General features: G+C 38.4%; 1 protein-coding gene across 1 annotated transcript; it reads left to right on the top strand.

The window, feature by feature from the left end:
- Nucleotides 1-18,321: 18,321 nt before the first annotated feature.
- On the top strand, nt 18,322-19,776 carry LOC109506769 (uncharacterized). The gene has a single exon (XM_019855609.3). It carries the CDS (start codon nt 18,744-18,746, stop codon nt 19,509-19,511), a length of 768 nt encoding a protein of 255 aa, XP_019711168.1. The 5' UTR covers nt 18,322-18,743; the 3' UTR covers nt 19,512-19,776.
- Nucleotides 19,777-20,996: the final 1,220 nt, after the last annotated feature.

Below are 20,996 nucleotides of genomic sequence, written 5' to 3'. Positions count from 1 at the left end.
ACTTTGGCACTTAAGGCAATTCCTCGTCAAATTTGGCAATGAGTTCCTTGCCTCGACTGCTCACATCACTTTAAATTCTCACACTTGAGCAAGATGTTTGATTGTCACAGCGTCATCAATGATTGCCTCCGACCAGCAAAGGAATCAAGCTACTTGTGAGAGGCAGCTTGTTATTTTCATCTTAACCTTTGTAATCCTTGAATTGAATCAAAATGACCTGTTTTTGTCTTTTAGAAATTAGCGATTTCACTCCAAGCAAATTTTGGCTGTATGAACCACACAATCAATTTAAAGGCTCAAGAGTCCAACTGAATTTGATCCATTCCAGACTAGGCTTGTTTAAATCTTGATTTGGTGCCTGACTCAATGGCTTCAAGCTGCATGGAATAAGCTCAAGCTTTTCCAAATAATAAACAAAGCTGAGATCGATTAATCCTGAAACTCAGTCTCGAAATTAAATTTCAACCCAATTTGTGCAGGCGCAGGATCAATCAAATCCAATATGTTTATATTGGATAGTTCTTTTGCCGCTCAAGATCAATCTAGAAAGCTCCAAAGCTCTAGTTTTGTAATGATAGGCTTTTCTCAACTTGATGCTGTGAGTGCATCCAAAGCAAAGCCATTTTGTTCTTAATATTCAAAAATAATAATAAAAAAAGCTTCCATAATATTAAAAGAAATCTGAACACTTGTTTTACTCAAGACCGATGAGACATTCAAGCTGTTACTAAGGTGAGGCATGTAAGTTGAGAGACCTATCCCAAATTGTAGAAAAATAATCCATGCCTTCCTTTCTATCAGATGATTTACTAATTAAAACCTCAGTATCATAGCAACCAATACATCATATGCTAGGTACAAGGCACAAATATGTCCACCACATAAAGCCTTTTATTATCACCATTCACCTCATAAAGCCTCAAGCCTAGAGGTGTTTCTTGGAAAGCATTGATGAGGTAATCAGCGCAATTCCTAGATCAACCTTCTTTATAAATTTTGATAACAACATAGATTGCACCTTTGGAATGTTGTACTGTTCATCATCTTTGTCATTTTGTTCCTGCCTTTGTTTGCAGTTCATCCCTTGATATCCATCTTTCCAGGAAGGTTAAGCGTTTGAGCAGTATTGATGTTCCTTGATAGTGCAATCATATCGCAAATATATGCATTTGTCTTGAACCTTCCAAATAATTCACATTTAGTGCTTCAATATTTTTTCCGGTAACTTAATCAACAAAGCAGAATTCTGCTGATAAAATCTGAAGCAATGATTGTGTCAGAGTGAATTTTGTTTCAAGGAGTCATCATCATATGGCACAAATTTGGCTGACCATGTATGTTTCTCTGCAACTTCATCCAAATTGGAAGCACATCCATCAATAACTTCAAAACCGATGGCTAGATGTGGCAATGAGTCAAAAAATGTAAATGTTTAATCCTTAAAGTTCCACACTACAAATATGAACTTTAATCTTCTTAGTCGGCAAAACCATTTCTTAATTTAAGGTTCAATAAATTTTTCCACAAGATATATATATATATTTTAAAAGGAATTCTATGATTCACCTGTTTTTGACAATACACTGCTTTGATTCTCCCAAAAAAAAAAAAAAAGTCAGAGAGAATTGGTCCAAAGGAGTACCATAAAACAACAGAAAGCATTTTTTTTGACTCTGGAAAAAGAAAAAGGTTGGGACTTTGGGCCATGCGCTTGATGTAAAGCTCAAGACAGCTCCCGTACCATTACTTCATACATAAAAAAATTGCACAACTGTACCTACAAAATAGTGCATAATATTATACATAGTAATTACTGATTTGGATTAGACAAGCAAACGTCTTCTTAATTAGTAGGTATATGAGATTAGACACTAACGGTCGGCCACTTTCCTGCATCTAGTTGATACAGATTCAAATGGCTAAAAGGAAATACTACAGGATCATTGCGAACATCCAAAATTATCGTTCTCACAGTTATTGTTCTCACAGGACCACCCAACATTATAACTGTCACATGAAAGCTCAAAATGTTGGGGGAAATGGAGTGCACGGTAGAAGGAATAGGATGTACAGGACCTCCAAGCCTCAAGGAAGAAAAGTCGCAATTCTTCATATAATGTTAGGGCTCTTATTGATTACTAGAACAGCCAGCCGTCACCAGCTTGCTGGCAGAACCTTAATATATCTCATGAAGATGTTAAATAACATTTCCAAAAAGTGAAAACATAAGCTTTGTATCTCCAAATAAGTTGAAATCAATCAGATATTGTCTAGCAAGTTTATGATCGTAAAGATAATAAAATGTATTTTCAAGGTTGTAAATATTGATGTAAACCAAATCATGATTTTGAAGGTCAGTAAATGAGAGACACCCTGTTCATTTGGTGACATAAAGAAATAGAAGAAACAGCAATTCATACTTTTTCCAATGCATGTGTCTTTTACAAGGATTTATGATCTGCAAAGAAAAAATTTCTGCTGATAAATAGGATAGCAAAATGCTTCCTAAAGCCACAAAAATAACCCTCAAACATGTAATCCAGCAAACTGACTGCCAGTAAGCCATGTCAGGCAACCAAGCAACTCAGAGATGGAGAAGATTGGCTTGCAGGAACAGCTGCACATTTTAGGTTAAGAGTGAATGACAATCAGCCTACTTGCAGGTATGTGAACCATATCTGTCACGCCCCAAATCCGAGACATAACACGGCCATGCTACCGAGGGATGGAGCCCACGATAACACGAAGCCAATTCATCATAATCATCTAAAATCCGTCAAATAAAAAGATTCAATTCAATTATTCATCAAATAATCGAACCAATATGGATTCAGAGCATCTAAATCCAAAAGCAAGTACTAACCCGAATCTCAACATTCATAAATAACTACAAATTTATGATTATAAAATAAATTAAGCTTCTGTTGTCAAATTTTTCAGCTTGCTATGTCGATCTTCAAGCTTGGATTCCTTTTGCCGATCCTAACCTTATTTCTCTGTTCAAACAAAAAGAAAACAAAAAGAATATGAGCTACACTAGCCCAGTAAGTAGAACTTGCACTTCCTTATCGGATCAAGCATAAGTTTTTCATGATAATGCAATATTTAGAAAATAACAGATAATACAAAATAAAGTATTTCATAGAGCATATAACAAAACAAGTTATAAACTCATCATGCATGCATAAATCATGTATATTTCACAATCATGAATCGTAAATCATTTTCATCATGTATTCATGTCATGTTTCAAAACATTGCTCACAGATATTCGTGCTAAGGTCACTATTATGCCCATGACAGGGCCATGTTTCTTAATCGACAGAGTTCTTAATTCATGTGCCAACTTTATATTCGCTGACAGGGCCATGTTTCGTGTGGATGCTAGCTCCGGATGTCGACCTTCCCGAAGGGATTCATTCATAGCCATCTGAGAGCCTTTGAAATTTTTATATCTTTTTCTTAAAGCATACATATACATAGATGGGAAAACAATGAAATTCATGCTTCATAATCATGCTATTTTCATAAGACATATTCATAAAATCAATGCTCATAATAAAACATGCTTTTTCATATCACATATGTCGATCTTTATTTTATGAAAAATTATGATTTCATCAATAGCAATTCTTTGCATAAAAACATGATCATTTAAAAATAAATAAGGAGCATAGGATCTACTTACCTCTTTCATCTTAGATCTTTAGACTTCGTAAGAAGAATCAGCTAATCCTATTTAAAATATCAAATCATTATCAAATTCTATTCCATAAATATAATAAGATTAAATCATAAGGAAAGAGGACTGTTGACCGGATGTGTCAGTCCATCCAGATACCAGGGCAATTTAGGATCTTTGATCTGAGAGTCAGATTCAAGTGACTTGATCAAGAAATCGTGAGGCACGGATCGAATTAAAGTCAAGTCAATCAATAGGATTCTTTAATAATAAATTTGAAAGATCTTTGATACGATCAGATGAGGTTGACATACAGCACGGATATCAAAGCAACTTCAGATCATCTTGTTAGAGTCAATATGAGCTTCTAAAAGATAAAGGCATGACTCGATACAGGATTCATAGATCTTTTTTTTAGAGAGAGAAAGTCAGTCATGAGAGAGAAAGTAGAGAGAGAAAGTGGAGAGAGAATCTTCGTATCCTTTAAAAGTGGCAATCATGATTGAGATCATCAGAGATCATATCAAGGTGACTTAATATAGATTAACCATGATTGATATTATCAATTTCGAAAAAGAATCGGATCGGGATCCGATCTACTGCACGAATTTCGGAGCAGTCCCAGATCATCATATTTTCATCTCAAGTTTATCCTAGGGTCTGTGATGAAATCAGAGAGAGAGAATGACCCTAGAGAGACGAAATCCATAATGAGAGAGAAAGGTCTAGAGAGAAAAAATAGGAAGAAAATTTAGAGAGAGAAAATGTAGAGAGAAGGTAGAGAGAGAAAGTCTAATTCTAGAGAGAGAAAAACTTAAGAGAGAGATGAGAAAAACTTTCTCTCATATATATATATATATATTTTTTTATTATATATATATATATTCTTTTTCTTTTTTTTTCTTTTTCTTTTTAGAGAGAGACAATAGAGAGAGAAAGAGAGAGAAAAAGGGAAAAAGAGAGGAGAGAGAAAAATTTTCTCTTTTCTTATTATTTATTTATTTATTTTATTTTTTTATTTTGTATTTTCTTTTCTTTTCTTTTTCTTTTGCTTTTTTCTTTTCTTTTTCTTTTTCTTTTTTTTTCTTTTCTTTTCTTTTCTTCTTCTTCTTCCCGGGCTTTCATTGGGCCGAAATAGAGGAGGGACACGAGGCGGGGGAAAACTTGGTGGCTCGTGCTCCGGCGAGGTACTGCGGTATGGCTGGAGGTCCAACAGTGGTAGCCGACGGCGGGGGCAAGAGATCGCCGACAGTGAGGCTCGGCCGTCAGGAGTTTTATAAAAAAAATCGGAAAACAGGGAACCCGATCCCTTTTCTTGAATTTCTCCGGTCATTGACCGATCACTGACGGCCATAACCCTCGGAGAAGGAAGGTAGGGAGGTGGGGGTCATGCTACAGGGGTGTGGCACCACGGGCGGTGGTGCCGGTGGCCCAAAAAGAGGAGCAAATGGCTCGACCGAATAGGGCAGAACAGGGTCTCACTTTTTCATCAATTTTTCCAACGATCCTGATGGCCGACAAGGGTGCACGAAGCCATGGGAAGGAGGGAAAGGAAGAGAGGAAGGAGGGCCGGGGCTTACCTTCGACTTCGGTGAGGTTTCCGATGAGAAATCGCGGCGAGCACAGGTCGAGGGGCCGCGGCTTCAAACGAAAAAATTGAAAAAAAATTTCGGCGATCGTCGGTGACCGAAGGATCTACACTTAGAGGAGAAGAGGGGGTTCTTATAGAGCTCGTCCTAGGGTCTTTTAATGGCCCTAGGACTCCGATTTTTGATCGGAGACGGGGAAGAGGAAGACTCCGATCGGGAGTCTTCCTCCCTGCTCTGTTTTTTTTTTTTTCTGGTGGGCTTTGTGGGCTGGTTTTGGGCCCAATTGGGCCGGATTATCACATTCTACCCCCCTTAAAAAAAATTTCATCCTCAAAATTTAACATACCTTCATTTTCAAATAAGTGTGGATATCTCGTCTTCATATCATCTTCAAGCTCCCAAGTGGCCTCTTTCTCTTCATAATTACTCCAATGAATCTTTACATACAGAATGATACGCCGTCTTAGAACTTACTCTTTTTGATCAATAATTCAGAGGAAAAATTCTTTATAGGTTAGATCTTCATGAACTTGCAATGGCTCATACTTTATCACACTGTTTGGATCAAGTACAAACTTTCTCAGTAGTGAAACATGAAAGACATTGTGCACTTTGGATAAATCTGGTGGTAAGACTTGTTCGTAAGCAACATCTCCTACTCGATTTAAGATTTCAAAAGGTCCAATATATCGTGGACTCGGTTTGCCATGTCTCCCAAACCTCATGACACTTTTTGTAGGTGATATTTTAAAAAAATATGATCATCAAAATAAAATTCTAATTCTCTTCTTTTTCTATCTGCCCAACTCTTCTGTCTATCCTATACTGCTTTGAGTCTCTTCTTGATCAGATAGATTTTCTCTCTAGCATCCATTTATTATCAGTAAAATCCTTCCTTATTTACAACTAACGTATTTCATAATATCTTTAGATTTAAAGGATTAATATTTCTAATCAATTCAGACCACCATGCTTTTGCTGCGCACTCTGATCTCAACTTACCAAATTATCTAAGTCTATCAAAAATAAAAGATATCTTTGTATATTAAATCAATCAGAGATAGATCCAACTTTCAGATTTCATATACAATTAAGGGTAAAATTTAAGATTTTCTTGTCATTACTATCTCTTAGGCATAGCTCATCAAAATTAAATCTTCATCCACCTTCTATGCTTGAACTTATTACATAAGCTTCGCCACTCCTCAAGAATCCAATATGTCTAGAATTAATTTGAGTTAACCTTCGATTTACTTTACAATCATTTAGACAACTTCCAAACCAACCTTTCTTTGCAAAGAAATTAACATCAAAATCAGTAAAATTATCATATCCTTTATCCATATAGGTTTAGCATTCCAATATCATCAAATATACCTAACATAATATATCAATACCTCCCACTTCATTCTAGAGTCAGCACTTCTCGTACTCAGGTCAACCTTGCTAATTGAAATCTATGATATAACTCGTTAATTCTATTATATACCTCAAATGCCACTTATGCATAAATTTCATCATAATACCTATTGATTCGAAATCAAATTATTGAATCATTTCTTTTATATCTATCATGTTCCTCATGATCTTAGCCTCAAGTTCAAATATCATTAAAGTCACAATCTCGAATAATGCTAACCTTAAGCTCAAATACCACTTAAGTCATATTTTCTAGTGATCATGATCTAAACTTTATATCATTCTATCACGTCCTTAATGATCATAATCTTAAGCTCTGATGTTATCCATTATACTCCACTCGGTCATATCCTATTGATCATACATAAAGTTTTGATATCACTTTATAATCTCAATGATCTTAAACATAAACTCTGATATTATTCTATCATATCCTAATCATTTATATCATTTATATCATAATCCCCAATGATTATAACCTAAGCTCTGATACCATAAAATGTCACGCTCCAAATCCGGGACATAACACGGCCATGCTATCGAGGGATGGAGCCCACGATAACACGAAGCCAATTCATCATAATCATCTAAAATCCGTCAAATAAAAAGATTCAATTCTATTATTCATCAAATAATCGAACCAATATGGGTTCAGAGCATCTAAATCCAAAAGCAAGTACTAACCCGAATCTCAACATTCATAAATAACTACAAATTCATGATTATAAAATAAATTAAGCTTCTGTTGTCAAATTTTTCAGCTTGCTATGTCGATCTTCAAGCTTGGATTCCTTTTGCCGATGCTAACCTTATTTCTCTGTTCAAACAAAAAGAAAACAAAAAGAATATGAGCTACACTAGCCCAGTAAGTAGAACTTGCACTTCCTTATCGGATCAAGCATAAGTTTTTCATGATAATACAATATTTAGAAAATAACAGATAATACAAAATAAAGCATTTCATAGAGCATATAACAAAACAAGTTATAAACTCATCATGCATGCATAAATCATGTATATTTCACAATCATGAATCGTAAATCATTTTCATCATGTATTCATGTCATGTTTCAAAACATTGCTCACAGATATTCATGCTAAGGTCACTATTATACCCGTGACAGAGCCATGTTTCTTAATCGACAGAGTTCTTAATTCATGTGCCAACTTTATACCCGCTGGCAGGGTCATGTTTCGTGTGGATGCTAGCTCTGGATGTCGACCTTCTCGAAGGGATTCATTCATAGCCATCTGAGAGCCTTTGAAATCTTTATATCTTTTTCTTAAAGCATACATATACATAGATGGGAAAATAATGAAATTCATGCTTCATAATCATGCTATTTTCATAAGACATATTCATAAAATCAATGCTCATAATAAAACATGCTTTTTCATATCACATATGCCGATCCTTATTTTATGAAAAATTATGATTTCATCAATAGCAATTCTTTGCATAAAAACATGATCATTTAAAAATAAATAAGAAGCATAGGATCTACTTACCTCTTTCATCTTAGATCTTTAGACTTCGTAAGAAGAATCAGCTAATCCTATTTAAAATATCAAATCATTATCAAATTCTATTACATAAATATAATAAGATTAAATCATAAGGAAAGAGGACTGTTGACCGGATGTGTCAGTCCATCTAGATACCAGGGCAATTTAGGATCTTTGATCTGAGAGTCAGATTCAAGTGATTTGATCAAGAAATCGTGAGGCACAGATCGAATTAAAGTCAAGATCAATCAACAGGGTTCTTTAATAATAAATTTGAAAGATCTTTGATACGACCAGATGAGGTTGACATACAGCACGGATATCAAAGCAACTTCAGATTATCTTGTTAGAGTCAATATGAGCTTCTAAAAGATAAAGGCATGACTCGATACAGGATTCATAGATCTTTTTTTTAGAGAGAGAAAGTCAGTCATGAGAGAGAAAGTAGAGAGAGAAAGTGAAGAGAGAATCTTCGTATCCTTTAAAAGTGGCAATCATGATTGAGATCATCAGAGATCATATCAAGGTGACTTAATATAGATTAACCATGATTGATATTATCAATTTCGAAAAAGAATCGGATCGGGATCCGATCTACTGCACGAAGTTCGGAGCAGTCCCAGATCATCATATTTTTATCTCAAGTTTATCCTAGGATCTGTGATGTAATCAGAGAGAGAGAATGACCCTAGAGAGACAAAATCCATAATGAGAGAAAGGTCTAGAGAGAGAAAATAGGAAGAAAATTTAGAGAGAGAAAATATAGAGAGAAGGTAGAGAGAGAAAGTCTAATTCTAGAGAGAGAAAAACTTAAGAGAGAGATGAGAAAAACTTTCTCTCATATATATATATATATTTTTATTATATATATATATTTTCTTTTTCTTTATCTTTATCTTTTTCTTTTTAGAGAGAGACAATAGAGAGAGAAAGAGAGAGAAAGAGGGAAAAAGAGGGGAGAGAGGAAAATTTTCTCTTTTCTTATTATTTATTTATTTATTTTATTTTTCTATTTTGCATTTTCTTTTCTTTTCTTTTTCTTTTTTCTTTTCTTTTTCTTTTTCCTTTTTTTTCTTTTCTTTTCTTTTCTTCTTCTTCTTCCCGGGCTTTCATTGGGCCGAAACAGAGGAGGGACACGAGGCGGGGGAAAACTTGGTGGCTCGTGCTCCGGCGAGGTACTACGGTATGGCTGGAGGTCCAACAGTGGCAGCCGACGGCGGGGGCAAGAGATCGCCGACAGTGAGGCTCGGCCGGCAGGAGTTTTATAAAAAAAATCGGAAAACAGGGAACCCGATCCCTTTTCTTGAATTTCTCCGGTCATTGACCGATCACCGACGGCCATAACCCTCGGAGAAGGAAGGTAGGGAGGTGGGGGTCATGCTACAGGGGTGTGGCACCACGGGCGGTGGTGCCGGTGGCCCGAAAAGAGGAGGAAATGGCTCGACCGAACAGGACAGAACAGGGTCTCGCTTTTTCATCAATTTTTCCAACGATCCCGACGGCCGACAAGGGTGCACGAAGCCATGGGAAGGAGGGAAAGGAAGAGAGGAAGGAGGGCCGGGGCTTACCTTCGACTTCGGTGAGGTTTCCGACGAGAAATCGCGGCGAGCACAGGTCGAGGGACCGCGGCTTCAAACGAAAAAATCGGAAAAAAACTCCGGCGATCGTCGGTGACCGAAGGATCTACACTTAGAGGAGAAGAGGGGGTTCTTATAGAACTCGTCCTAGGGTCTTTTAATGGCCCTAGGACTCCAATTTTTGATCGGAGACGGGGAAGAGGAAGACTCCGATCGGGAGTCTTCCTCCCTGCTCTGTTTTTTTTTTTTTTTTCTGGTGGGCTTTGTGGGCTGGTTTTGGGCCCAATTGGGCCGGATTATCACAATATCACACATAGTTAACTCTTTTCCGATTAATAATATTTGATTGGCAGTTCTGTTTATCAGACAAACACCAAAGGAAAAGAAATCAAAAAAATGCCAGTTGAAACTATTGCAAACTGAGATCTACAAACATGAGTGTTCACTGGTGATATATTTTTTTTCAGCAGGTATTACTTTTCCAATATTGTCACCTTATGTATTTAGAAACAATTACTTAAATTAGACTAACCTCACCCTATAGAATCTGATGTCATATATTCTTTTGCTACCACAGACCAACAAGATTATATAAACAATTTTGCACAATGTGAGTTGCATTTAGAAACACTAAGAATGTTAAAAAAACAAAAATGGTGCCCCTGAAACTTGCATGGAATTTCCTTATAGGTTGGGTCAAGTACTTCAATAAGATACATTTTTTTATGCGCTAACTGGTTCTATCAGTATTGTTTCTTGTATCAGTTCATTTTCATTTTTTTGGGCATAATCCAAGAGATACATTTCATACTTTATGAAGCTATTTAGCTCCTTATAACCCTACTTCTTGTAGAAGTACATTAACTACTGATATTGATAGAACCATAATAAAAATTGTTGATACTTATCAAAAGACCTATAATTATTAAAAAATCATTATAATTATTGATAGAACTTCAACAACAATTAAATTAGTTCTGATGACACAAAACTTAAGTATGCACATGCATGCATCCAGAGTATATATAGATTAATGAATCCAAATGCAGGAGTTTGAGTCCTACACCAGTGTAGATGTGGATTAGTTTTCAGTAGAGAACAAGATGACTCCGAAACCTGATGCATATTGTTTGATTTCAATTAAGCAAGATCAAATCAAATCATTTTCAAAGTATATTGATATAAAGAATGAAAAAACAGATAAAAACAAGAAAAGCAAAAAATTTTTTATAGGGCCCCTAATCCCCCATACAAAATGAACATGTTTTGGTAGTCCAATTGACATGTGTCAATGGTTTTATCCAATGAGTAACTCCATGTGCACTGTGGGCGGTGTAGAAAATTTGATGTAGAGTGCACCGTCTTGCCCAATTGCTCCATATAGCTACCATTTTTCAATGCATACTTAATGCTTGCAATTTCGCTTTTTCGTTTGAAATTTTGAATGATGAAAATATCTCTCCTCTTTGAAAAAATTATAACATCCTATGGCATATTATGACATTCTACATTAAATTATGATTTTTTGCATGCAGGATCTCATAATATGGCCCAGAATGTCATAATATGGGAGAGATATTTTTGTCCAACCATTTTTCAATACGTATTTAATACATGCAGTTTTACTTATGATATCCTGTGGCATATTACGACATCTTATGTCAAATTATGACTTCCTGTATGCAGGATGTCATAATATGGATATAAAATATCATAATTTCTCTAAAGAGCAAAGGCATTTTCGTCATTCAAATTTTCAAATGAAAAAGTAAAACTGCAGGCATTAAATGTACGTTAGAAAGTGACGGCTACGTGGATCAATTGGATAAGATGGTGTACTCCACATCGGATTTTCTACACTGCCTGTGGTGCACAAAGAATTTCTCTTTATCCAACATCAACATGAAAAGCTAATAACCAAAGTCAAGCAATGAAAAGACCACTTGGTCCATCACTTTTGCAATAGCAAGTTTCAATCAAACCATATTTTCTTCCAGCAGAAAGCAGTTAAATAATAAACAAAGTGCTCTTAAAATAACTTCCAAAATTGTGCACCGGAAGGTTCTAGGAACTAAAAGATTGAATTGAATCACCATAATTATTTGCAAGCTTCAATAAAATCAAGGTTTGAAATACCCAGCAGTTCAGTGCATAGCTATTGGCACGTGCTGTACCAAGACCTCCTTGACACAGGAGGCTCAATTTATTATAGCGAAGCTTAGTTCAGAAAGACTGACAGAAGCACCCCTGAAGTTCTTGATCTATTGTGTATCAATTGGTTTGGGGCCTGATCGAGGTCGGTTTGCTTCGAACCGATCTTTAAGAAAGTACATGAAACAAATTTGCACTTCAAGACATGCTATAAAACTTTTGAAACATTAAAAATTAGTGAGAAATATGAATAAATCAACCAACATGTAGTACATGATTGTTGATGATAGTAGTGATCATTTGATAATTTTGTGTTGCTGATACTACTACCGTTAAATAATGTTATGAACACATTCTTTCTTTCTTAGCTTTCATTTCACTTGCTACTTTTAACACATACATCTTTTAAATACATTTTGGATTACAAGTCATGTGATGTTATGTGATATTTCTGCATGTTAATGAATTTGATACACACAAAAATGGTGGCTAGGACATTTAACTCAATACTCCTTTATTATTTCTTGCAAAAAAGTCGCATTTAGATAAAAATTATGATGAAAACAGAAAACCCAGTTTAGAGGCCAAAAAAGGTCAAACCAAGGGTGTTTGGGGAGTATTTTTGCATAGCTTCAGTACCACCTTGCTGAGCCTTTAAAACAGCCAAAGGATTCTCTTCTTACGTTTGAGGACCTTGATGTTTCTGAGAATCTGCGTAAGTTTGAAGACTGGGTGTGCTTCTCTTTTTTCTCTCATACTTCCTTTTTTTTTTTTTTTTTGGCTCTGAGGATTGGGTTTTCCACTAAGCTATTGCTACTATGCTAGTGTACTCTGATTCAGTTTCTTGTTTTTCATCAAACAGCGAGAATATTGCTCATGCAATGCAACATATCGGAATTGGCTTAAAATAGAGCTGGAGAATGCAGCTGTTCCTCCTGCTGAGCTTTCATCAGAGGAAAAAGAGAGAGCTATTGCTGCAGCAAGAGAAACCTTGAAGTCTTCACTGTTACTATACTGAGCAAGTTCCCATCTTAACATGCATACAAGTGGGTTGCAGTCTGCACAATGATCTAATCTCTCTGCTTCACAGATGGAAAGGAGTCGCCACTCTCTATCACTAACTCAGATAAGTCCTCGCTTATATTTTACACGATCGATCCAATTGTCATGTAATCGTGTAAACAGTTGGATGATATATAAACTAAAGATTCAAGTCCCGATGGGGTGTCCTATGAGATATTGGGATGGGATCTTGTCCCATATGTCGGGACAAGACCATCCTGCTATCATCTTAGTGTCCCAATTAGCACATCTTAGACATTCTATTTGAAATGTCGAGATGGAACAGGACGGCAGCACATCCCATGAAAAAATTGAGACAGTCTCATCCCACGAAATTATTAGAAACTATGCAAATGGAGTGTATTTTTGGTGGATAGGTATTATAGGGTATATGATTATTTAATTGGCTGTAGCTATGATTATTTCTACTCCTGGATTTCATATTCTGCTCTTTTATGGCGTTTTAGACTTGTGAATATATATATTTTTTTCCTTCAGGTATCGGTCATTCTTCCTTGTTCTAACTAGTCTTGCTCCTATTGCTCTTTTGTCAGGAGGAAGTTACAGGGATCAGAAATGACCCCCATTTTCCTTAGCAGAAATTATGAAGATCGTACTGCGACAGATGCTTTGAGATCGTTACTTGCGTACCCATCATATAAATCTCCATGATCCATTTGAGAAGATTTTTTGGATGTTAAAGATTCTGAAATCTTTTTTTATTACAAAAAAAAGCTACCATTATGCTATATATATTTTTATTTGGTAGAAAACTATGTGACCATCGATCACTACTAACGCGAAGCACATCACATGACCTACTATTTTTTTTTTTAAAAAAAAAAGCGCATCACATCATTTTATTTATTTATTTATTTATTTTTGAATGCAAAATGGAGGAAGTAGGGCACTCCCTCGCTCCCCATTTAAGTTATTTTAAGAGAATCAAATCATTGTGGGCCAAATTTGAATTCATCTCAATAATGTCCAGGAGAGGCATCACCGTCAATGGAAGTTCTAAAACGGGGCCGAAGTGGAGCCCTTGCCAGCAAACTAAGATGGTATGGAACGCGTTGCGTGGCTCCCATGGTAACATTATTTTTTCCTCGACAACGTCCCACCATTCGTGGGACCCATCATATCCTCTCCTCTAACACAAATTATAGAATGATTTTCTTTTTGGTAGGAAAAAATTATAGAATGGTTTGATTGCCATTTTAGGATCCTTGAACATTTTTTATTTGTCTATCGATTCTCCTGTATGGCTGTATTGTTTTACCTTATTCTTGTGCATATTTTATGCCTTGTTGCGCACACAATTGTGCAAACTAAGAGAGGGAGAGGGGAAAAAAAAAACACTTATACAAACTTATGGATGCACAAAAAAATAAAAGAGGAAAAAAATCTAATAATTTTGGAGCAGTGGGAGTAAAATTGCCTATCAACAAATTCTAGTTTCCAAACATTTAATGCCAATCAAACCAAGATGCAGATGCAGACCTTAACTTCCTCTTTAATTATTTGTTTGTGACAAACATGGTAATTTAGTATCACCACTTAGACTTGAACTTAGATTTGCACCAACAGCTGTTGATAACTATCTCCTTTGGTTAATCATCATTTATACCGTAATTTATCATTTTCTAATATGATATGAAGAAGAACATGTTCAATTCCCATTGATGGCATTCCTTTCCCTAGTTTTTAATAAAGACTAAAAATATCCACCGTTAAGTTAATTTCGTCTAAACATTACAATTCTCATTTGCCAAATTTCGCACCCAACCAGTCCCATGTATCATATCAATTACTGTAAAACATGCAATCTCCTGATGAATTTGATAGATAGAAATCTAGCACATCATAGAGATATGGCATATAAATCGACCTACCTATTATTGATGGACACATGACAAGCAATTTGGATCCCAAGCAGTTACAACTTTACAATTAAGAGGAGTCCAGAAACAGAAAGATTATTATAGCAGATTTAAATCCAAAATAATGAAAGGAGGTGATGGCTAATAAGGAGAGAGTCTGCAGATCCGCGAGCACTCCATGAGAAGGCTAAGGTCATGAGGTGGAAAGCCGACCTCAAAAAGCCAAAATGGACAATTGAGGCTGAGGTCATGAGAAGGCCGAGGCGGAAGGCCGACTTCCCAAGGACGACCTCCAATGACCAACCTCTCGAAGCGGAGCTCCCGAAGCCGACCTCTAATGGCCAACCTCTCGAAGTCAACCTCTTGAAGGCTGACCTTCTAAAGCCGACCTCACAAGGCCGACCTCCAATAGCCAACCTCTCGAAGCTGAGTTCTTGAAGACCGACCTCCAATGGCCAACCTCTCAAAGCCGACCTCCGAAGACCGACCTCCAATGGCCAACCTCTCGAAATCGAGTTCTTGAAGACTGATCTCTAATGGCTAACCTCTCGAAGCTAAGCTCCTAAAGACCGACCTCCTGAAGCCAAACTCCTATGGCCGACCTCCAATGGCTAACCTCCAGAAGACCAGTCTTCTAAAGGCAAGTTTCTGATGGCGAAGCTCTCAAAGCCAATCTCTGAAGACCAACCACCTAAGGTCGAGCTCATCAAAAGGCCAAGGATAACAAAAGACCAACCTTATCAAAAGGCCGAACTCCTGAAGCCGACCTCATAAGATCAAGGTAGATGCCGAGATCAAGGTCATCAAAAGGCCGAGCTTCTTAGGCCACTAGCTATTTAGCCACGTGGGCAACTAATCAGAGCCTCCTAACAGACTGTCAAAATATGCATGGCCACTATCCATGACTAACAATATCTAATTTATAAGTTAGTGGGTGGATTCCCTATCCTAACGGCCTAATAGATCACGATATAGCCTACCAGTCTATGTAATGGTTTATAACTTCATCTCTATATAAAGAGATAACGAGGAGATCCTTGAGGCAATGCTAAGCTCATACTCTCCCTCCTCTACTATTCTCAAGCTTTGGCTGACTTAATTATCAAAGGATCCCTTGTCGGAGAACCTCCAATTAGTGTGGACTTCTTTTGTAGGTCTATCTCATCATCCCGGCACTCAGAGCTCCCTCCACTTTCAGCCACATCAGCATTCTTTGAAGTCTTGAAGCAATAGATTGGTGTTAGAGAAAGAGCCAGCAATCCAATGGAGGAGAGAGTATAGTAAGATGCAACTACTCCACCACCTCCCACCGACAATCCATCCGATGAAGTCAGGGAGAGTCACCCAACCGTCCACTCTGCATGAGTTTGCGCAGCCGGTGCAATCGGCACAGCCACTCATAATGGCAAACCGTAGTAGTTCGATGACTTGATCCGTCAGGTCCAGATGCTAACCAATGTTATCCAGCATATACAACACATTACGGAGTAGCGGCAGCCACCCCAGCCTACTCTATAGATGGTGCTATCTTTGTATAGCCACTGAGACTAGTCCCCAGCTCCAGCGAGCCCACCTCAAGAACCCATCAATTCATCATGGCCGCGCAATGACCATCATGGTTCCGACCATGGCAGAAGATGTCGGCATTCTCTGACCTCTTTCAACAAAGATTCTACTCCATACTACTCTTTGTACCCCCAAAAAATCTCATCGAAAGGATGATCTTGAGCAGAAAGTTCGAGAGATCGAGTGCCATTTAGGTGACATCCAGGGCGGCAGCCAGAGAAGGCCAAGGTCATCAGAAGATCGAAGTCATTAGAAAACCGAGGTGGAAAGTCGATCTCATAAGATTGAGGTGGATGGTTGAGGCTGAGGTCATCAGAAGATCGAGGCAGAATTCCGATCTCCTAAAAACCAACCATTAAAGGCTAACCTCATGAATCGAGCTCATGACCTGAAGAACCATCTTGACACCAACCCAATAAGGAGACCAACAACAATCGACCTATGGTTAGTGTGATCAATATGATTTCGGGCCTCGATAATGGTAGGGAGATAGAAGACCACGTCGAAAATTAGAAGAGGTGAAGAGAGCGATCGAGGAATGTTGTTGATCTCCGATGAGCTCAGATTCTCCTTGACGATGTTACCGCCACATAGCCAATTGAAGGCTTCGACGAAACCTCCACTCTTCGGATGTGGAGTTTCGAGAACCTCCAAATGTGTTATCGATAAGATTTGTAAATGTTTGGTTTCATTACTAGACTTACTTTATTAAATTCTTACAGATTTTAGACAAGTCAAAAAGATTAGAAAATTACCCATGATGATTTTACATCCTCGGCCATGAGTCAGGCATAATGATAATTGCGGAATAGTCAGACATCAATTTGAACTTCGATGACTGGATTGGACAAACGATCCCTTGGAGATATTTCAACTTAGGTTGAGACCTCCAAAATCTTATTTTGCAAGGCGCCGATGATATAGAATTATCCTGACACAAGTTAAGACCTCCACAATCTAAACATCTCGAAAATACTTCGATGACATAGTATGGTGACAACGGGACAAACCCTTCAGGATCCCACATTGCCATTTAGCACCCTCACCCATAGATGAGTCGAGTGGAGACCGAGTACAATGATGATGATGAGGCTAACCATTCGGGGACCCTACATGGCCAATTGGTGCTCCTTGTCCATGGACAAGTCAAGTGAAGGCCAAGAATGACAATGAAAAGGCTAATCCTCCGAAAACCCTAGATGGCCAATTGGCACTCCTTGTCCATGGATAAGTCAAGTAGAGGTTGAGGACGACAATGAAGGGGCTAACCTTCCGGAGATCCCATATGGTCAATTGGTACTTCTCATCTACGGATGAGTCGAGCAGAAGCCGAAGATGATGATAAAGAGGTTAACCCTCCGAAGATCCCACATGGCTATCTGATGCTCCTCATTCATAGATGAATTGAACGAAAGCTTAGCGCAATGATATTGACTTGGCAGGATTTACTGTGAAGATTCAACTTCTGATCTACTTTAGATATTTCAACCTTCGGAGCTTTGATGCAGCGCATAGCATTATGGAGACTCTTCGTTTCATCCAGAGAATTGAGATTTTTTTTTTTTTTGGTAGTTCTCCTGGAGAATCCAAGACCACAGACAAGGGCTGGTTGGTATACTGCACCTCACTGTTCGCGTGTCCTTAGGGGCGATGTTTGTTGAAATTCTTTTTCATTAAACTGAGCTAGATAAATTTGTTGTTATCGTTGCAGAACTTTACCCCATGAAGGATCCAGTCCTCACACATGTAAGAAAATCTTAGGATCTGTTTAGATTTTTCTACAGATTAAGTTAAAAATTCTGTCGAGTTTATACATTAGATCAACATACCCCGCAAAATCATTGGTTACAAATTAGATTAATCAAAATATTCAGAAATAAGCTCCTCCAGTTCGATGAGACTCGGACCGGCCCACACACTCGCCGGACGTTCCGACGCAGGTGCCATCTAAGTGAGGTGTCATCCGTGGGAACCCAGCAGTTATTCGCCACGGGCCCCACCTCAAACCAGCGGCCCTCCATCGGTCCACGTGTACTACCCCTCACACCATTCCCGCCCCAGCTGGGACAACTCCGCTTTCCTATCTCCAGCATGGGGACAACTCATACTCTATTCCTAGTCACAGGTCACAGGTTCCTCTCCCCCAATTTTAGTACAATTCCATCGCGACCCAAATCTTCTACACTCAACTAAATTTATTCTACTCAATCCTATTTATATTCCCATTCCCCTTTGTTTTCCCTTCAACGGAAGTCCTAATGCTACGACGCTTTCTGACCTAGCGGCTGGTGTCAGTGTTTTTTTGCCAAAAATGGGAAAAATGATGATAGATTTTTGTAAATGCGTAAATACCTTGCTAGGGTTTCCCGATCCGGAGGACCGTCGACTCCCGCCGGCGACGCCGCGGTGCCGAAATATATGCCGGCGCTACGGTCAGGGGCTGAGGATCATAGCCGGGGAGACGCCGACGCCGGCGAACGTGGTGGAGAAGACCGGCCCCGGGCGGCAACCGGAGAAGCCCGATCCTGGCGCCTGGGGCCTCCATGAGTGCTGCTACGACGACGGGCTTGGTCTCTGTACCGAGAGCCTCGGGTTCGAGAGCTGCTGCGACGGCCGCGTGGCGGCACTGGAGGAGAGCTCCATCGGCGCCTCCGGAGCCGGCGGCGACGAGGCGGCGGAGGAGGGGCGGAGATCGGAGCGGGGGATACCGGGACGGCGGAGTGAGGGGAGGAAGTTTCCACCGCCGCTGAGTTGGCTGGCTGGGAATGGGGGGCGGCGGAGCAAATATCTGGTGCCGGAGAGGAAGGACGGACGGCTGATGATCAAGTTGAAGACCGTCGATCGGTCGGAGATCTTCGCCGCGACGCGGGAGGAAGGGCGGCTCCGATTGAGTCTGATCGAACCGAACGGCTCCGAAGAGGATGTGGTTACGGCGGCGGCGGAGGAGAAGGAGGAGAGAGGGGAGAGGTGGAAGTGGACGAGTGGGGAGATAGAGGGCGCCTGGCGGTGCCAAGAGGCGGGTAGCTGTAACGAGGTGGTGCCGCTGTGGTGGAATTACCGTTTCGTGACGACGGCGTGAGGTCAGACGATCTGGTTGTCGTCACCTCCTTTCTGTCAGGCTGACGGAATCGGTGGGGATTTGGAGGTCGTAACCCTGAAGGAGAGGACTGCCGAAGCAGCAAGCGGTGTACAGCGAAGCCAAAAAAAAAATTAATAAAAAAAAAAAGAAAAAAAAGAAGACGTACAAATTTTGCACCCCGTTTTAGATAGCGGCTATCTGGATTTTTTTTTTCTCTCTACAAGAAGGAAAAAATAAAAAGATATTGGGTTTCATTAAAAAAATTTGAGTCAATATTTGAATAAAAATATTTTTCGAATTGATTCAAAAATAAAATATACGATCAGATAATAAGTGTCTCATAATCTCATGCCAGATTATAATACACTTGTTTATATAAAGTAAATTTATCTAACAATGATCGTTGCTTGGCTATTAGTCTATTATAATGTTGTGATTTTAGTTGGATAAGAATATTTTTGAATTTAAACCACCAAATTAGCTCAGAGAATAATATACATTCTGTAGGTAGTGGTACATAGTCAAGGGACGTTGCCATTTTCCAACTTCATGGTCCTTGTGCCCTGCTTTTGAGGTTCATTTTCCTAGTTCATGGTGGCAGTGCCCCGCTTTTGAGGTGGACGTAGATGGCAGTGGCTGGAGGCTAGTCTTATGCAAGTGCAAGGTAGATGAACGCATTTAACTTCACCCACTTTTGTGAGATATCCCATCTGAAAATTTCAAAAAGTTCGTTCTTCGGAAAAACCGTGTCCACAAGGACATATCTGGACATCTAAGAACTGAAGGTAGAAAGGGTAAGGCTTCAATGCTTCAAACTTTTGAGATGGACACCTCGAGGAAAGGAGGGATGGATGCCTTGGGGTAGAGGGTGTTGGAATAATAACACCTGGAAATTATTATTTGTGCTTTGAAATAATAAATAAAAATAAAAGATTATATGCACAAAATTTTGTAAATTAATTGGTTGATAGCTTGTCTTCGTCGAGGCATATCAAAATACTATCTTAAAAATATAATCAGTCCCTACAAGTACGTCTGCGATCTTATGCCTAAGTTATAACAACTTGGTTATGTTCTATCATTTTTTAACAAGCATAATGCTAGGAGGTTTGACCCAAATGGCTTTCTTTGAATTATTCAAAAATAAAAAAAAAATAGTGAAGCAGTCTCTCTCTGTATCGGAAGAAGAAATTATAGTCTTTGCTGTGGAAGTAGAGTTCAGAAACAAAAAAAAGTGGATTGTGATAAAATATTCAAGGATGCTGCCAGAGCCTATTTAATGATTTTGTCGGAATGATAAGGAGATGCTACGATTCTGAAGTGTTGTGATATTTCAAAAATATTATTTTTTTTTAAAAATCAATATTTTTTTTGTAAAAAATTATAACATTTCAAAAATAAATATAATATAGAAATCAACATTATCTTTCAAAAAATCATAATACTTCAAAGATAAAATTTGAATAAAAAAATATAAATACCGAT

Source organism: Elaeis guineensis, chromosome 10 (assembly GCF_000442705.2).
Source record: "Elaeis guineensis isolate ETL-2024a chromosome 10, EG11, whole genome shotgun sequence".
Classification (NCBI taxonomy): Eukaryota; Viridiplantae; Streptophyta; class Magnoliopsida; order Arecales; family Arecaceae; genus Elaeis; species Elaeis guineensis.
This window is presented reverse-complemented; position numbering and strand designations above follow the sequence as displayed.

What these genes read in the sequence shown, in the direction of transcription:
- LOC109506769 (XM_019855609.3), top strand. Translation starts at nt 18,744, where the DNA reads ATGGGAAAAATGATGATAGATTTTTGTAAATGCGTAAATACCTTGCTA.